Here is a 15009-nt window from a genome sequence, read left to right on the forward strand (position 1 = left end):
TCATTCATCTTAGGAACACAAATATTTTATTAAATCTGAGAGCTTTCTGTCCCTCCATTGACAATCTACGCAACTACCACTTTCAAGGTAGTAAAGACATTGTTAAATAATCCATGTGACTCCAATGGTTTAACCTCAATTTTATGAAGTGACGCAAGTGTGTTTTTGTGAGAAAAAAAACCTACAAATAAACATGCATAGTCATTTTATATAAAATAACCAAATCAATTATTGCAACATAAATCAGCAGAATCCACACAATTATTTGCACCAAATAAATAAACAAACAAACAAACAAACAAACATGTTTGTTTGGGATTTTAACCTGTCATTCACATCTGTGACTAATGCCCTACAACTCAACTTCAAAAAAGCCACCAAGTAACTGCACTTCACTGTACTGTAATGACTGAGACAAAGCAGACACAATTATTTGTTATATTTAACAAACAATCTTTGAAACTCACTCTGGGATCTATGGTCCCATCCCCCCAACTATGGGACCATGACTACCATTAGATAAGATGGTTTTATTGCTGTTAAAAATGTGGTCATGTGGTCAGACAGAGGCCATAGGAAAGACAGAAACAGACCTTAAAACAATGTTTATTGATTTATAGACAAACTGATCTATAAATGAACATGCATCCCAGAACATTGTGTGAATGATTTACTGTCTTGTGTAGTGTCTTTTAATTCAATTTTTTTTTTTTTTTTTGGGATACTGTATATTTCATGATCGAACCAACGGTCAGTGTAACCTCGCCTATACCATGTTTGGTCTCTATAAATTGGTACTTTGAAGATCGAAATGATCGTATATATGATATGTCGATAGCTGCGCAACATATTAGTTCTGTCAGGACCACTATCGTCGAATACGATTGACAGTTAGCATACAGTTTGGAATGGTGGTATGGTTCTGTTCTGGGCAAGAACTCCCTGTGCATCCATGCAGCCTAGCATGGATAAGAGCAGGGAGAGCAGCAACCCTCCTTAGGGTAAACAGAACAGAACCAACATGAATGTATTGCAGATATCATTAATTCAAGATTTTTAAAGTACAACATGATTCGAGAATTTATTTTGATTCAAGGGGAATCAGAATGCCAAATCCTGACTGACGAGAGGAGGAGCTGGGGATGAAAATCACAAAAAAAATGTATGTGTACACAAATAAAACTAGACATTTAACAGTTCTGAATGGTGTATAACACTTATATGTATGACAAAAATCGACAGAGTTATTTGAGTCTCTTTTGCACTGGTAAGAAAAAAAGCGTGACCCCAGGGGGTTCCAATTACCTATTTCTAGACAATCTACATTCCCAAATTGTTGGAAAACGTCTCAGGTAAAACTGTAACTCTAGTTTCCTGAGAAGGGAACGAGATGCTGCAACGCTTTGGGAACGCCCCTGCATGATTGCGTCTGAAGCACGCATGTCAACTAGTCCAATGGCGAGAGTGAGCATCACGGGTGGGTGACATCACAACTAGGAAAGGATAAAAGCACATCCATTCTGACCGTCGTTAGCTTCGAATTAGCCGAAGCTAGTCGATCACAGGGAAGTATGGCAGGGTGACGCAGCATCTCGTTCCCTTCTCAGGGAACTAGGGTTACAGTCTTAACCTGAGACGTTCCCTTTCGCTGCGTCCTTTTGGAACAATAATACCCAAACGCCGTACTTACAATTGCCTGTATGAGAAACTGTTGGCAACTAAGTCATAAGCACCTGAGACCCTGGGGCAGCGTCCAGGTCCAGGCTATAAAACCTCACAAATGGGAAGACCAGCCCGCCGCATTACACACTTCCTGTAGGGAAACCCCTGAAATTAAGGCTTTGGAGGCCGCCGTACTCCTAGTAGAATGAGCTCTGACCAGAGCTGACCACGGCTGGCCAAAGAACTCATAAGCAAGAGAAATAGCCTCAACTATCCACTATCTGATCGTCTGCTTAGAAGCTGGAAGACCTTTCTTAGGTGATCGAAAACAGACAAACAGCTGATCTGATTTTCTCCACGGGGCAGCTCTGTGGACATTAGTGTCCAGTGCTTGCCAACATTTTGTTTTTATTATTAGTGTACACAAATAAAATAAGACATTTAACAGATTTGAATGATGTATAACACTAGCCTGTATGACAAAAAATCAACGGAGTTATTTGAGTCTATTTTGCACTCAAAATGCAAAATAGGCCGGCCTGCCTGCCGACCCCAGGGGGTTAACCTGTTAAGCTGCAACCCCACTTTTGAAAAATACCCAGAAATGACATAACCAAACGGAAACAGATACAGTTCATGAACCCTTTGCACTAAAAGCACAAGTATGATCTCATTTGAAAGCTGACACCTGGCAGTTTATTGTAAATGTAGAATTAATTATTGTCATCATGAATTTTTTTTATAAATAGCTTCAAAGTTTTGTAAAGTTATTAGAAATGTATTTTTATGAAACATGCAGACAATCTGAGGATGATAAGTCTAAAACTCGGTATTTAGTCAAATGTTTTTCAAGATCATGTCATATGACTTTATTTTGATTAGACTCTAAAATGCTACTGATGTTTAGTCATCATTTAAGCATCCATTCAGTCTATTGTTTTGTGGTGCAAACGAGCCCCATTCAGTGTCAGTCTCTCCTGCACACATTCACACCTCTCCAGCCTGTTTATGGCTCTAAATATGCATTTCTTTTGTCTGCATTATAGTTATTAACGACTATTCACAGGCTATTCATAGGGTTTCAATCCCTAATTTCTTTTATCAAAGTTCTTACTTCACATTTGAAACTGTATCAAATGCCTTTCTTGAATAAAGAAACATTTCAGTAAGCATTCCTATTTAGAAAAAAATCATAAAAGAATAACTGCTAGGTGGCAGGTGCACCTGGGCTAGCTAGCATGTTAGCTTAGCACACCATCAATACACGACCATTTATGAGATTAAAACCATGTTTGTGCTCCAAACTTACTTTATAACTCAAGTCGAGTGTTTTAAATAATCTTCTGTGATCTAATTTGGCTTCAGATAAAAAAAAAATCTGACAGAAAATATATTATTTTATAGTATTCTGCACAATGATAAAGTCTATATCGATTAGCATTACATTATAAATATAATCTATTATTATGAAAATACCTGACATGGCTCGAAGAACACAGGTAAATCAAATATTATTGCAATCATGTTTATTGTCTTCAAAACGTCTTTATCTGCATGTTACAGCGATCTCTGTTAGCTTTGTGTGTGTTCAGGGCTTGAATGTCACATGATTATGGCTCTTCTTCATGTTCCATATATGGACTATTATTGTGCATATAGCGCCCTCAGGCTATTGGTATGAATTGAAAACACAGCACATCACAGTACCAAGCGCTCATAATTATTACATCGACGCATAAATTCAATAAATATTATTCCTGTCTATAGAAATATGATGTAAATCTATGAGAATCTATCAATATTTCTCCAAATCTGCACATTTTTGAGCTAAAGCCCCAAGGGACGTTGTTTTGTCGAGCACTGTCATGACGACAGCACAGGAGTGTTTTTCTGAATGAGAGCGGCTGACGCTCATAATTCATATTAAAGGTATCGACTCATTTTTTCATTTCATAACTCCTGACACAAATTAAGACATAACTGTCACTATAAGTTTCTCAGAATACAATAGTGGTCAAATACTGGAACTTGAGTCTTATATCTTTTTAATGATGTATAGTTTGATGTATAGTAACTTTGAACTAAATAAAAAAAAAAAAACGCTTCAGTGCGCCGACGCACTGGTGAAGGTTAACAGGTTAAGGAAACAGTGCACTTAGATAGAATACATATATCTTCCCAAAGAGATTGTTCCAGATGAATTCCTCAGGGGTCTACCCTGGGGCCCCTACTTTTTAGTTTGTACCTGAATGACCTCCCAGAAGCCTGACCTGATGTACATTTTCAAGTGTACGCAGATGACACTGTGATTTTTGTACATGACAAAACGAAAGAAAAGGTTGCACTTAAATTATCTTTTGCAATGACTCAAATTTCTGGTTGGCTTACTCAGTGCTGCTTAACTTTAAATGCTCAGAAAACTGCATGCATGTATTTTAAAATTAAAAAGAAGGAAGAGGTCCAGCCAGATATCCTAGATAATGGGCGAAAAATGACAAATTGTGCAGGAGTTATTTTAGACTCACCTGATATTCGAAAAGCATGTTAAAAAAATTGTTTGTGCAGTGACACCTCATCTTAGAAATTTCTAATTTATACGTAGTCATCTTTCAACAGAAGCATAGTTTTTCCATTCTATGCACATTTTAGAGCTACTGATTTTGGTTATTCAGCTTTTTCTGTAAGAGCCCTGTTAATAACTAGAACATTATACCAAACAACAACAGACAGTGTTCTACTTTCACACAATTTATTTATTTTCCTGTTTATTTTAGATGTAATATTCATCATAGGGTAATGTTTTTGTAAGTATTTTTTTGTACTATATTATTATTACTATATTTTTATGTGTTTTAGTTTCTCCTGCTTAGGAACTGCAGATGAAATTTAGCTCTGTAGCTATTAAGGTTCCCTTGAGAGATACATTCATATAATTAATTCTTATAATTCCACTCAGCACTCGGTTGTAGAGGTTGTAAAACCTCTCACTGCTTTCCTCCATGTTTCAACTAAAATCAAAACTTATGCTGCATGCTGTGCCTACATGAGACTGTTGCTAACTTTGCTAATGCTGAAGAGTATTTACTGAGTTTTTCAAATTATGTTAAATTATTTTAACATGTTAATTTATTCAGTAAACAACAATAAAAAAAGTTGTTAAAAAAAAAGTACAGTACCTGCTGTACTAAAACTGAAGTACGTGCCGAACTGTGATTTTTGTGTACCGTTACTCCCATGATGTGTGTGTATATATATATGTGTATATATATATATATATATATATATATATATATATATATATATATATATATATATATATATGACTGTACATATCTTTTTTTGGTTATCTATGGCCTGTAGCTGTTAAAGTTCATCAGATTGAGTCTTGTCATTTAATGGGTGTATTAACATGTTTTAACTACTCAATCCTTCTATTGTTTTATTCAGATTGGCAGGCTGCACAGTGACTGGTCAGGGTTGTGAAAGTTTGGCTTCAGTTCTACAATCATCAAACTCCCATCTGACAGAGCTGGACCTAAGCAACAATGACCTGATGGATTCAGGAGTCAAGCTGCTGTCTGATGGATTAAAAAGATCACACTCTCAACTGAATTTACTAAGGTTCGATTTTCACATTCACTTATTCACTGTGTTCAAGTATATGAATGAATAAGTGTTTTGTCATTTTCAATCATTGTTTTAATAATGTTACTCATTAGTTATCTGTAAAAGCAGTCCAATCACTATTATTGCCACTTCTTCTTGCCCGTCGCCTGCCCTGTTTGTTTACTCTAAAGTCACATTTGCCACAAGAGATTTTGCTAGATTTCCTGTGGAATATGTTAGTGTGTGATATGCTGCCTTGGTCACATTGCGGCACTCCACACACCATAGGAACAAAACTGTTAAATATATGATTTTTTTTTATTGTAATGTTTTTTTATTTTTTATCATCATTGTTGGTTGTAAAAATACTTTAGTGTGGGCTAGCCTTAAGTCAGGGATTGCCATCCCTGCTCCTGGAGAGCTATTTTCCTTGAGACTTCAGTTCCAACCCTGCTCCAATACATCTGCCTGTTATTTTGAAGTAACCCGCAACACCTTGATTAGCTAGTTCAGGTGTGTTTTATTAGTATGGAGCTAAACTGAGGACGTTAGCTCTTCAAAAGCAGGGTTGGCTACCTAAGTCATTAAATGGGTGTTGTGACAGAAATTAAATACTTCCTGATTTATTTTTGTTTTAGACTGGTCATCTGTAATCTCACCAGCCAGTGCTGTGAAAGTTTGTCTTCAGCTATACAGTCATCAAATTCTTGTCTAAAAGAGCTGGACCTGAGTAACAATGATCTGCAGGATTTGGGAGTGAAGCTGCTCTCTGAAGGACTGAAAAGATCACATTGTCAACTGAACATACTGAGGTATCAGATTGATCAAACATGTCACTTTAGTCCTTCTCTTGACATATTTGGTGTTTGAAATGTCATTGCCAGGTTGCTGAGTTTGCTCTTTTACTTAAAACATTTGTTTGGGCTTTTTAATCATTTTTAATGATTTAAACATACTTTCTTACTGGTTAATGATACTGATATTGATATTATACCAATACCAGTATCCAATGTTCCCTCTAATTTTTTTTTTCTTTATGAGCAAATATTTTCTCTATTGGGTGGACATTTTTTGCCACCTGAGCAAAAACTTTGTTTATAGCAGGCCTATACAGCATACGTATACACACACACACACACACACACACACACACACACACACACACACACACACACACACACACACACACACACACACACACACACACACACACACACACACACACACACACACACACACACACACACACACACACACACACATGGTTTCATCATGCAGTTGTAACTTTTAACTTCAATTTGCCATTTCTATTTTACTTGACCCTTGATGTAACGTAGTGGTTTTAAATCATATTTTTTTAATGAAGAATTCACTTAATGAAGCACATTCACATATCTGAGGTTTTTTTTGTTTTTTTTTGTTTGTTTTTTTACAGTGCTGTGTTAACTGTACCAGTCTTTACCAAGAAATTCTATTAAAAATCATTAAAAAATCTCCCACAGGACAGTTAAATTCTTTACAATAATATAATATAGCATGACAAAAATTAAGCAGTAACACTGACATGGTTTGGGGCAATCATAAAGTGTTTTTGTACAGTCTTGTACACCGGTTCTTACTCTGGCTACAGGCAGCATTAAACGATAGTTTGATTGATTTATTGCTTATGAATTTACAATATTTTCTTTATCAGGGGTTTTGACAAGGAGCCCTAAACAATCCCCTTGTGAGATCAATTCTTTATTAGGCTTATAATATAATAAAATATAGGCATAATATAGGTATAATATAATATAATGTAATATGAAATAATTTTATAATATGAAAACAAACTGAAGCATTTAAATAGATCCAATAGCTAAATATTTTCAAGAAAAGTGAATGTGAACTCTTTTATGGTCATCTAATCATCCCTCACCCCCACACCCCACACACACAAATCTGTTTAAAGGGTTAGTTCACCCAAAAATGAAAAATTTTCAGTAATTACTCACCCTCATGTTGTTCCAACCCTGTAAGACTTTCGTTCATCTTCGGAACACAAATTAAGATATTTTTCATGAAATCTGAGAGCTGGCTCACTCCTTTATAGGCTTCTATGTAATTGCATCTGCCAGCCCAGAAAAGTTAGTAAAGACATCGTTAAAATAGTCCAAGAGACTACAGTGGCTCAACCTTAAGTTTATCAAGCCACGAGAATACTATTTGTGCGCAAAAAAAACCACACAAAAATAACGACTTTCATTTTCATTTCAGCGTCACCCACATGACCTACGTTCTGACGTACAACCCAGAAATGCTGCGCTGTTACACTATGTGAACTCACTCAGAGGCCCACACAGAAGAAAATGAATAGTTGAATAAAGTCGTTATTTTTGTTTGTTTTTAGCGCACAAAAAGTATTCTCGTCGCTTGATAAACTTAAGGTTGAGCCACTATAGTCACTTGGACTATTTTATTCTTACTCTATAGACCTTATGTAGCCCCGCCCCTTTTCAGTGCTGCGCTCGTTGTCTTTTGACTTCCGGTCTGTATTTTCACAGCGATTTTGCGTGTTTATTAATGAACGGCTCGTTTTAAAATCTTCCCGGTCGACTGACATTTGTTTAGTCATCTGCCTTAAACATTACAGTCCTCATAATAACTTTCGTTAACTTTACATTAAGTAAATACACTTCAAAAGCTAATTACTCCTGGACAGCAATGCCATAGAAATATACAGAGCGACCGCAAAACGGAAGTTAAAAGACAATATTCTAAGATGGCGGCAGCCTTGTTTCTCTGGCGCATAAGGTCTATAGCGACGCTAACTTTATAGCGACTGACCAGAGCACTGCAATTATTTCTCAATACAATCAAATGGATTTCCCCTCACATTTCACATCTGTCCTCTGCGCAGTATTTTATTCTTTCTGCACGGCAACGGCATCAGAAGTGCGAAGCTTAGAGGGAACATTGCCAGTATCCTAGATCAGTGGTTTTATCCCACAGCATCAGTCAGACAAAGTATACAGTGAATGAAGTGATATTTTCACAAGGAACTCAAGGAGCAAAAACATGGGTTGAGGAAAAACACAATGTCTGCAGCTGAGTGAACTGCACAGGTTGCTGTGTGATGTCTGATTGCCAAACTAATGTCATGTGAACTGTTGCTGTGTGTGTGTATGTAGATTGTCTGGCTGTATGGTGACAGAGGAAGGCTGCCGTTATGTGTCTTCAGCTCTGAGTTCAAACCCCTCACACCTGAGAGAGCTGGATCTGAGCTATAATCACCCAGGAGAATCAGGAGTCAAGCTACTATCCGATATACGGGACCATCAAAAATACGCACTGGACAAACTCAAGTATGTTGAGCAGGAATAGTCACAGTACTTTGTGTGCATATGTATGTGTTTACTGATTGAATCTAATGGGCAGACTGTGACTGTGTATGTTTTATAGTGTGGATCATAAAGGAGATTTCAGGATTACAGCAGGACTACAGAAATGTATGTCTACGCACAAACACACATACACCTTTAGTGGTTGTTGTTGTGTTGTATTGTTCTGTAAATGTTCTCTCTTCTTGTGTTCAGATGCCTGTAATCTCACTCTGGATCCAAACACGGCAAACATTCGTCTAATTCTGTCTGATGAGAACAGAAAGGTGACAAATGTGGAAAAAAACCAGTTATACCCTGATCTGCCAGAAAGATTTGATGGGTGGCCTCAGGTTCTGTGTAGAGAGAGTCTGAATGGACGCTGTTACTGGGAGGCTGAATGGAATGGATATGCTGTTATAGCAGTGACATATAAAGGAATCACCAGGAAAGGATGGAATGAATTCTCTGAGTTTGGATACAATAGAAACAATAGAAACTCTTGGAGTCTGATCTGTTCTGACGCTTTCATTGCCTGTCATGATAATAAGGAAACTGTCATTCGTGTCCCTTCATGCTCCTCTAAGAGAATTGGAGTGTATGTGGACTGGCCGGCCGGCACTCTGTCCTTCTACACCGTCTCTGACACACACGCGCTCACACACTTGCACACATTCACCTCTATATTCACGGAGTCTCTTTATGCTGGTTTTGGAGTTTATCGTTTGAACTCCTCAGTATCTCTATGCACACACACCTGACTGAAAGATACCCTCTCACTTTATATATACCGATCAGGCATTACATTATGACCACTGACAGGGATATATTAGGCAGCAAGTGTCAAACTCTGTCCACCGCCGAAAGTGACAACAGTTGGCAAGTGAGCATAAGAACTGAACCACGGAGCAATGGAGGAAGGTGGCCTGGTCTGATGAATCACGTTTTCTTTTACATCACGTGGATGGCCGGGTACGTGTGCGTCGCTTACCAGGGGAATACATGGCAGCAGGAAGCTTAGCTCAAAGGGAATTATTAATGAATTTATAGGGAATTTTGAAAGAACCACTTATACGGCCGAGCAAATGACTCATCCAGCGTTCATTTGAGCGGGCCGTAACTATCAGCTCTGCAGCGGATATAAATATCCAAACTAGTGAAAACACTATTTAATAGCAATGTAACTTAGATCAGCAGTTTAAGACATTAAATTCGTAAGCACATAACACAAGAACACTTATCTTTAAATTACAAACAAGACTTTATTGATTATTCTAACACAAAACTAATATCTAACACAAACACACGCACACACACACACACACACACACACACACACACACACACACACACACACACACACACACACACACACACACACACACACACACACACACACACACACACACACACACACACACACACACACACACACACACACATTCATACGAGTTGCAGAAAGAATGAGTTTTAAGAGTGAGATGATAAAATCCAGGTCAGGGCTGTTTTGGCAGCAAAAGGGGGACCAACACAATATTAGGAAGGTGGCCATAATGTTTTGCCTGATTGGTGTATCTTTAACACATGCAAATAAACTGAAGTAAATGTGAAGGCCTGTTTTATCTACACACAAGCTGATTTATCTTTCAAATAATGCATTATATCGGGCCCTCTGTGGGTAAAGAAATTTTTTTAACTGTGGAGATTTGAATTCCTACAATTAAAATTTGTATAGCTCCCTTAAGTTTGACAAACACATTAGTACAGTAGTTAAGTCGAGCTTTTTTCAATTTAAACTTCTGTCCAGAGTAAATTCCTTCCTATTCTTAAAGATCTTCAAAGACTTATATATACCTTCGTTTTGAATTATTGTAATTCCTCATAGATTGGAATATCCCAGGCCTCTATGATTAAAAATTTTAACCAGAATTTTTAACTGGGGCTCGTAAATGAGAACATATTACTCCAATTTTAATGACTTTTAATTTGTTGCCAGTGCGTTATATAGTTGATTTTAGCTGTTTTTAAAACCCTAAATGGCTTGGCGCCTTCTTATTTTTCTGAAATTTTAAACTTGAATATGCCGGTCAGATACTTGTGGTCCACATACAATAATACTCTGTCCTATCCAAGATCAAGGTTAAAGTCGAGAGGTGACCGTGCTTTTGCAGTTGCTGGACCTAGGCAATGGAACAGTCTACCTCTGAGATCCCCATCTTCCGTACATGAGTTTAAACTTAAATTAAAGGCATATCTTTTTGCCTGGGCATTTAACTATTAAAAATCACTTCCGACCAACTGTCTTACGTACATGGGTTACAATCCACTTGTATTATATGGACTCACAGAGATGGATTATTTCCTTAAAAATCTTTGTCTATGTTTATGTGAAGACGAAAGTCATATACATCTGGGATGGCATGAAGGTGAGTAAATGATGAGAGAATTCTCATTTTTTGGGTGGACTATCCTTGTACTGCTTGTATCCATTTACTGCTTTGTTAATTGTACTGCAACAGGAACTGCTCAAAGAATCATTGCAACATTTAAAATGTATATGAATTATAAATATGTATTTGTAATTGTGCATTTTGTATAGTAATGTATATCATGAGAATACTGTGCATTACATGTATATTATGCAGTTAATGTTTTGTGGATTCTGGTCTTTCCTGTCACAACATAACTGCATCCAGTTGAATGAAGAATGTACATTTGAATGTACAATGAAGAATGTACATTTATTTGATTTCATATTTTCAATTACATTCATTTAACTGGTTATATAAGTCACCATTGAAACGGTTGATGATTGTTAAAATATATTTACAATTTTAAATGTTAGAAGATAGTGTTAATTAAATGAAATAACTAAATACAATTATCAATAAAAAATGGCAACAAGAACATTCTTTGTGTGACATATGTAATGAAATGCCCCTTGAGGTCTGTATCTGACAGAAGGCCACGATTGTAATTTTCATATTGTTTAAATTCCTCTTATTTAAGTGATCATTCATTTTGATGGTGTAAATCTATATCATGCTAGCAATGAGTAGTGTGATGGCCATGGCTGCCAACCTTGATTACCTGGTTGAAGTGAGACTTTCTTGACGGCTGAATATATCACACACGTTTGCTGGGTCATTCTACAGAAACGTCCACTTTTGGTATGGCAAGATGTCTTAAAATGTATTTATTTTTCTAACATTTAAACTTACATCACATTATTAGACTACCCTTTGACTTTATGAATACGTATAAATGACAGCTTAATGATTTTTTATATTTTTTGTACATTTATTTAAAGACCGCATGTACCTTTTTTTTTTTTTTTTCACTGGTGTTACCTTACTTCTTTGGCAATATGAAAGGTTATGAAATATTATTTCTAATGTTCTTCAGCACATGTAGACCGAGTTTCCGAAAAATAATAATGATGCAACAAATAAGGAGATTATGTTTTATTTATTTTAATCAGGTTTGTTTAAAGTGTGCTTGAATGAGGTTAGTTCATCTGCGCTACCATCTATTTGCTATAACAATACAAATATTTGAAAACCAGTTAAAATCAAGTAATGATGCAATCCTTTAAATCTTAACTTTTGAGTGTAGCAGAATTAAATGGATGTAACAATATTACTATGTCACATGTGACATTGCATTTAATGTGACAGAAAAAAAAGACAATAACACCAGTGACACAATGAATCACCAATGACACACATAAGACCAAAGATCATTATTCTTCAACTATAATTAAGTAGATGAAACTAAATTGTTACATTTGGCATATAATCTAAATGAATAGCTTTGAATAAAGTTTATCTATAAATGGGAGTCACTGGTGTTACTGGTGTTACCCATAAGAAAGGTAACACCAGTGACAATTTTCATGAAAAATTCATTTTACAAAATGGTTGCTGCAAGGTAACAAACCACATGTTGTCAATCATTGTATACTAACTACATTAAGTAGTTTAACCCATTTACAATTACCTAACAGTAAAGTAGGTCATACCAGTGACTTCAGCTAAAAGCTTCATATGAAATCATGAGATAAATGAGAAGATTTCTGATAACTGAAAAGAGACAGTGGATCTACCATGGGTTTTTCTTCATAGATATTCAGGAAATTGGAAGAAGGAAGTCAAGTGATGTCATCAGTGGGATTTTTATTTCAAAATAAGAGATTTTTGTTTAACGGTAACACCAGTGACACAACTCCAGGGGACCACTACTTTCATTATAAATTTTATAATATTTATTCGCCATTTTTTTAATATATATATCATTTACATAATATATTTGATAGTTATGTATACATTATTGTATTTTAAATGGTGTAAAAATCTGTTATTGACCTCAAAATAAAGCATTTTCCCTCTGCACATGACTGTGGGGACGAGTACTTCTGTGGTGCTTGGAATTCTGTATAATTAATAAAAATCAAATATTGCCACATTGATGGCTCAAGAACAAGAAGGTGTAATTGTTCCAATAACGAAATTGTAACCCCAAAGTGTTTTTTAAGTGTAATATTTCTGTGAAGGCTAGGGACAGGAAAATTGACATTTTCATAGAGTGACCCTGCTAGTATTCTCTTTAAATTGTGAAAGCTCAACCTATTCAGAGCCTAACATGGAAAAGAATCATCAGGAATAAACAAATATTCTCCGAAAACATTGGACACTACAATATTTTTGAGGGGTCATATAATGGTACATGCACTTTTACAAGCTGATTGTACTGAAATGTGTGTTGGCAGTGCCTGTACACAACCATCATAAAATGATAAAAATCCATCCAGTGTTTTTTTTTAAATCTTCTTATATGTTTCCTCCCATCTCAAGTCAAGCTGTTCGATTTTGTGACGTCACAATATCGACGCCCCTCCCACGATGGTTGATTGACAGGAGCGTTTCAACACAGACCCGCCCTCGCGCCCTCGTGAGCGAGCTGTCAATCATAGCCCGCGCCGACCAGCGTGTTCAGTGTTGATAGCTGGAGCACTGAGTAGAATGGCGTCTAAGTTATTGATTGTGGTGTTCTGTTCTAGAACACAGCAGTCATGTTGATGTTCCTAAATCCGTACAGCTGAAGACGCAGTGGCTGAGTTTGTTTTCGAAGGGAATATTACTCACGATCAACGTCAATGCTTTCATGTTTGCGCGAATCATTTCACACACCAGACTGCTTTACAAACGAGGGTCAGTATAAAGCTGGTTATTTGCTAAGAAGCTGCTCCTGAAAAAAGGATCAGTACCAACTATTCGTGTTCCTGCTGCACCTCCAGAAGAACTGGAGTGTAACGTTTTATTGACCTTTATATTAATCTTTATATTAATCTTTGCAAATCGCTTGCACGCTTCACGATGCATGCGGCTATTTTTACACTCAGGGTATATTACAGCATGTTTTCTATGTATGACGTTCTCAATATAATTCATAATCCCATGTTTATAATGAACAACGCGTTATGGTTATTGTGTTACAAACGGTGTACGCACAGAACAGAGGGGCGGAGTGAGCAAAGCTCATTATCATTTAAAGACACATGCACTTTGGCGTGCTGAAAACAGCTGTTTTTGACCAGGTAAAATTAGTGTTTTCTTACAATACTAATGAGAATTTTTAATTAAAGTATATTACAAACTTTTAATTTAGACCCTAAAGAATCATATTAGCTTGTACAAAAATGACATTATTTGACCCCTTTAAGTATTATATACAGTACTTTAATGTACAATTACACCTGAATAGACTGAATAGATCTCTTGTGCTCCTAAAAGCTTCCGTCGACAAAGTAGTAGCAGCAGGTAAATACAGATCAAATTAAAAAACAAACCTAACTTAATATCACTAAAATGAAATAGAAAGCTGCGATTACAGACGCTCACATCCATACATGTAAACACAACACTGTCTTCACTTCCAGGGGCCTGTTTCAGAAAGGAGGTTAAGTGAAAACTCTGAGTTTGTTAACCCTGAAATGAGGGAAACTCTGAGTTTTCTGTTTCAGAATGGGAGGTATGTTAAACCTGAGAAAGCAGAGTAAGTCAAGCCTGTTTCAGAAAGAGAGGTAACTTATACTCAGAGTCAGTTACCATGGTAACTTACTCTGTGAACCTAACCTGGTCGGGAGCAGGTTTTCTTCAGTAAACCCAGAGTTTCTTTCGGTCTCCTCCCCTTTTTAAAGAGGAAGTGGTGTTTAAACACCTCAGTCATTCTTTCAGTACATTTTTATTAATAAAATTAATCTTTTATTAATAAATAAAATATTGCTTTTTTTAAATTTTCACATTTTTAAATAAGATGAAGTCTATATAACTCCTTAACTGGCAACTGAAAACACAGTAGTAGATTAGAGTTACATAATGTA

The 15009-nt window shown here is 36.4% G+C and overlaps 1 protein-coding gene across 12 annotated transcripts in view; it reads left to right on the top strand.

Moving 5' to 3' along the window:
* The window catches only part of LOC309496316 (NACHT, LRR and PYD domains-containing protein 3), a 94831-nt gene extending 81399 nt beyond the window's left edge, over positions 1 to 13432 (top strand). For 10 of the 12 annotated variants that reach the window (XM_082166308.1, XM_082166313.1, XM_082166315.1 and 7 more), the window contains 6 exons: positions 5110 to 5283; positions 5907 to 6080; positions 8439 to 8612; positions 8710 to 8756; positions 8844 to 11761; positions 13225 to 13432. In XM_082166308.1, coding sequence (XP_082022434.1) covers positions 5110 to 5283; positions 5907 to 6080; positions 8439 to 8612; positions 8710 to 8756; positions 8844 to 9388 — 1114 coding nt within the window. In that variant the 3' untranslated portion in view covers positions 9389 to 11761; positions 13225 to 13432. The remainder of the gene's footprint in view (positions 1 to 5109; positions 5284 to 5906; positions 6081 to 8438; positions 8613 to 8709; positions 8757 to 8843; positions 11762 to 13224) is intronic. The other 2 variants (XM_082166306.1, XM_082166307.1) reach the window with 1 other exon arrangement.
* The last annotated feature ends 1577 nt before the right edge of the window (positions 13433 to 15009 follow it).

This window comes from Leuciscus leuciscus (genome assembly GCF_965113295.1).
Source record: "Leuciscus leuciscus genome assembly, chromosome: 4".
NCBI lineage: Eukaryota > Metazoa > Chordata > Actinopteri > Cypriniformes > Leuciscidae > Leuciscus > Leuciscus leuciscus.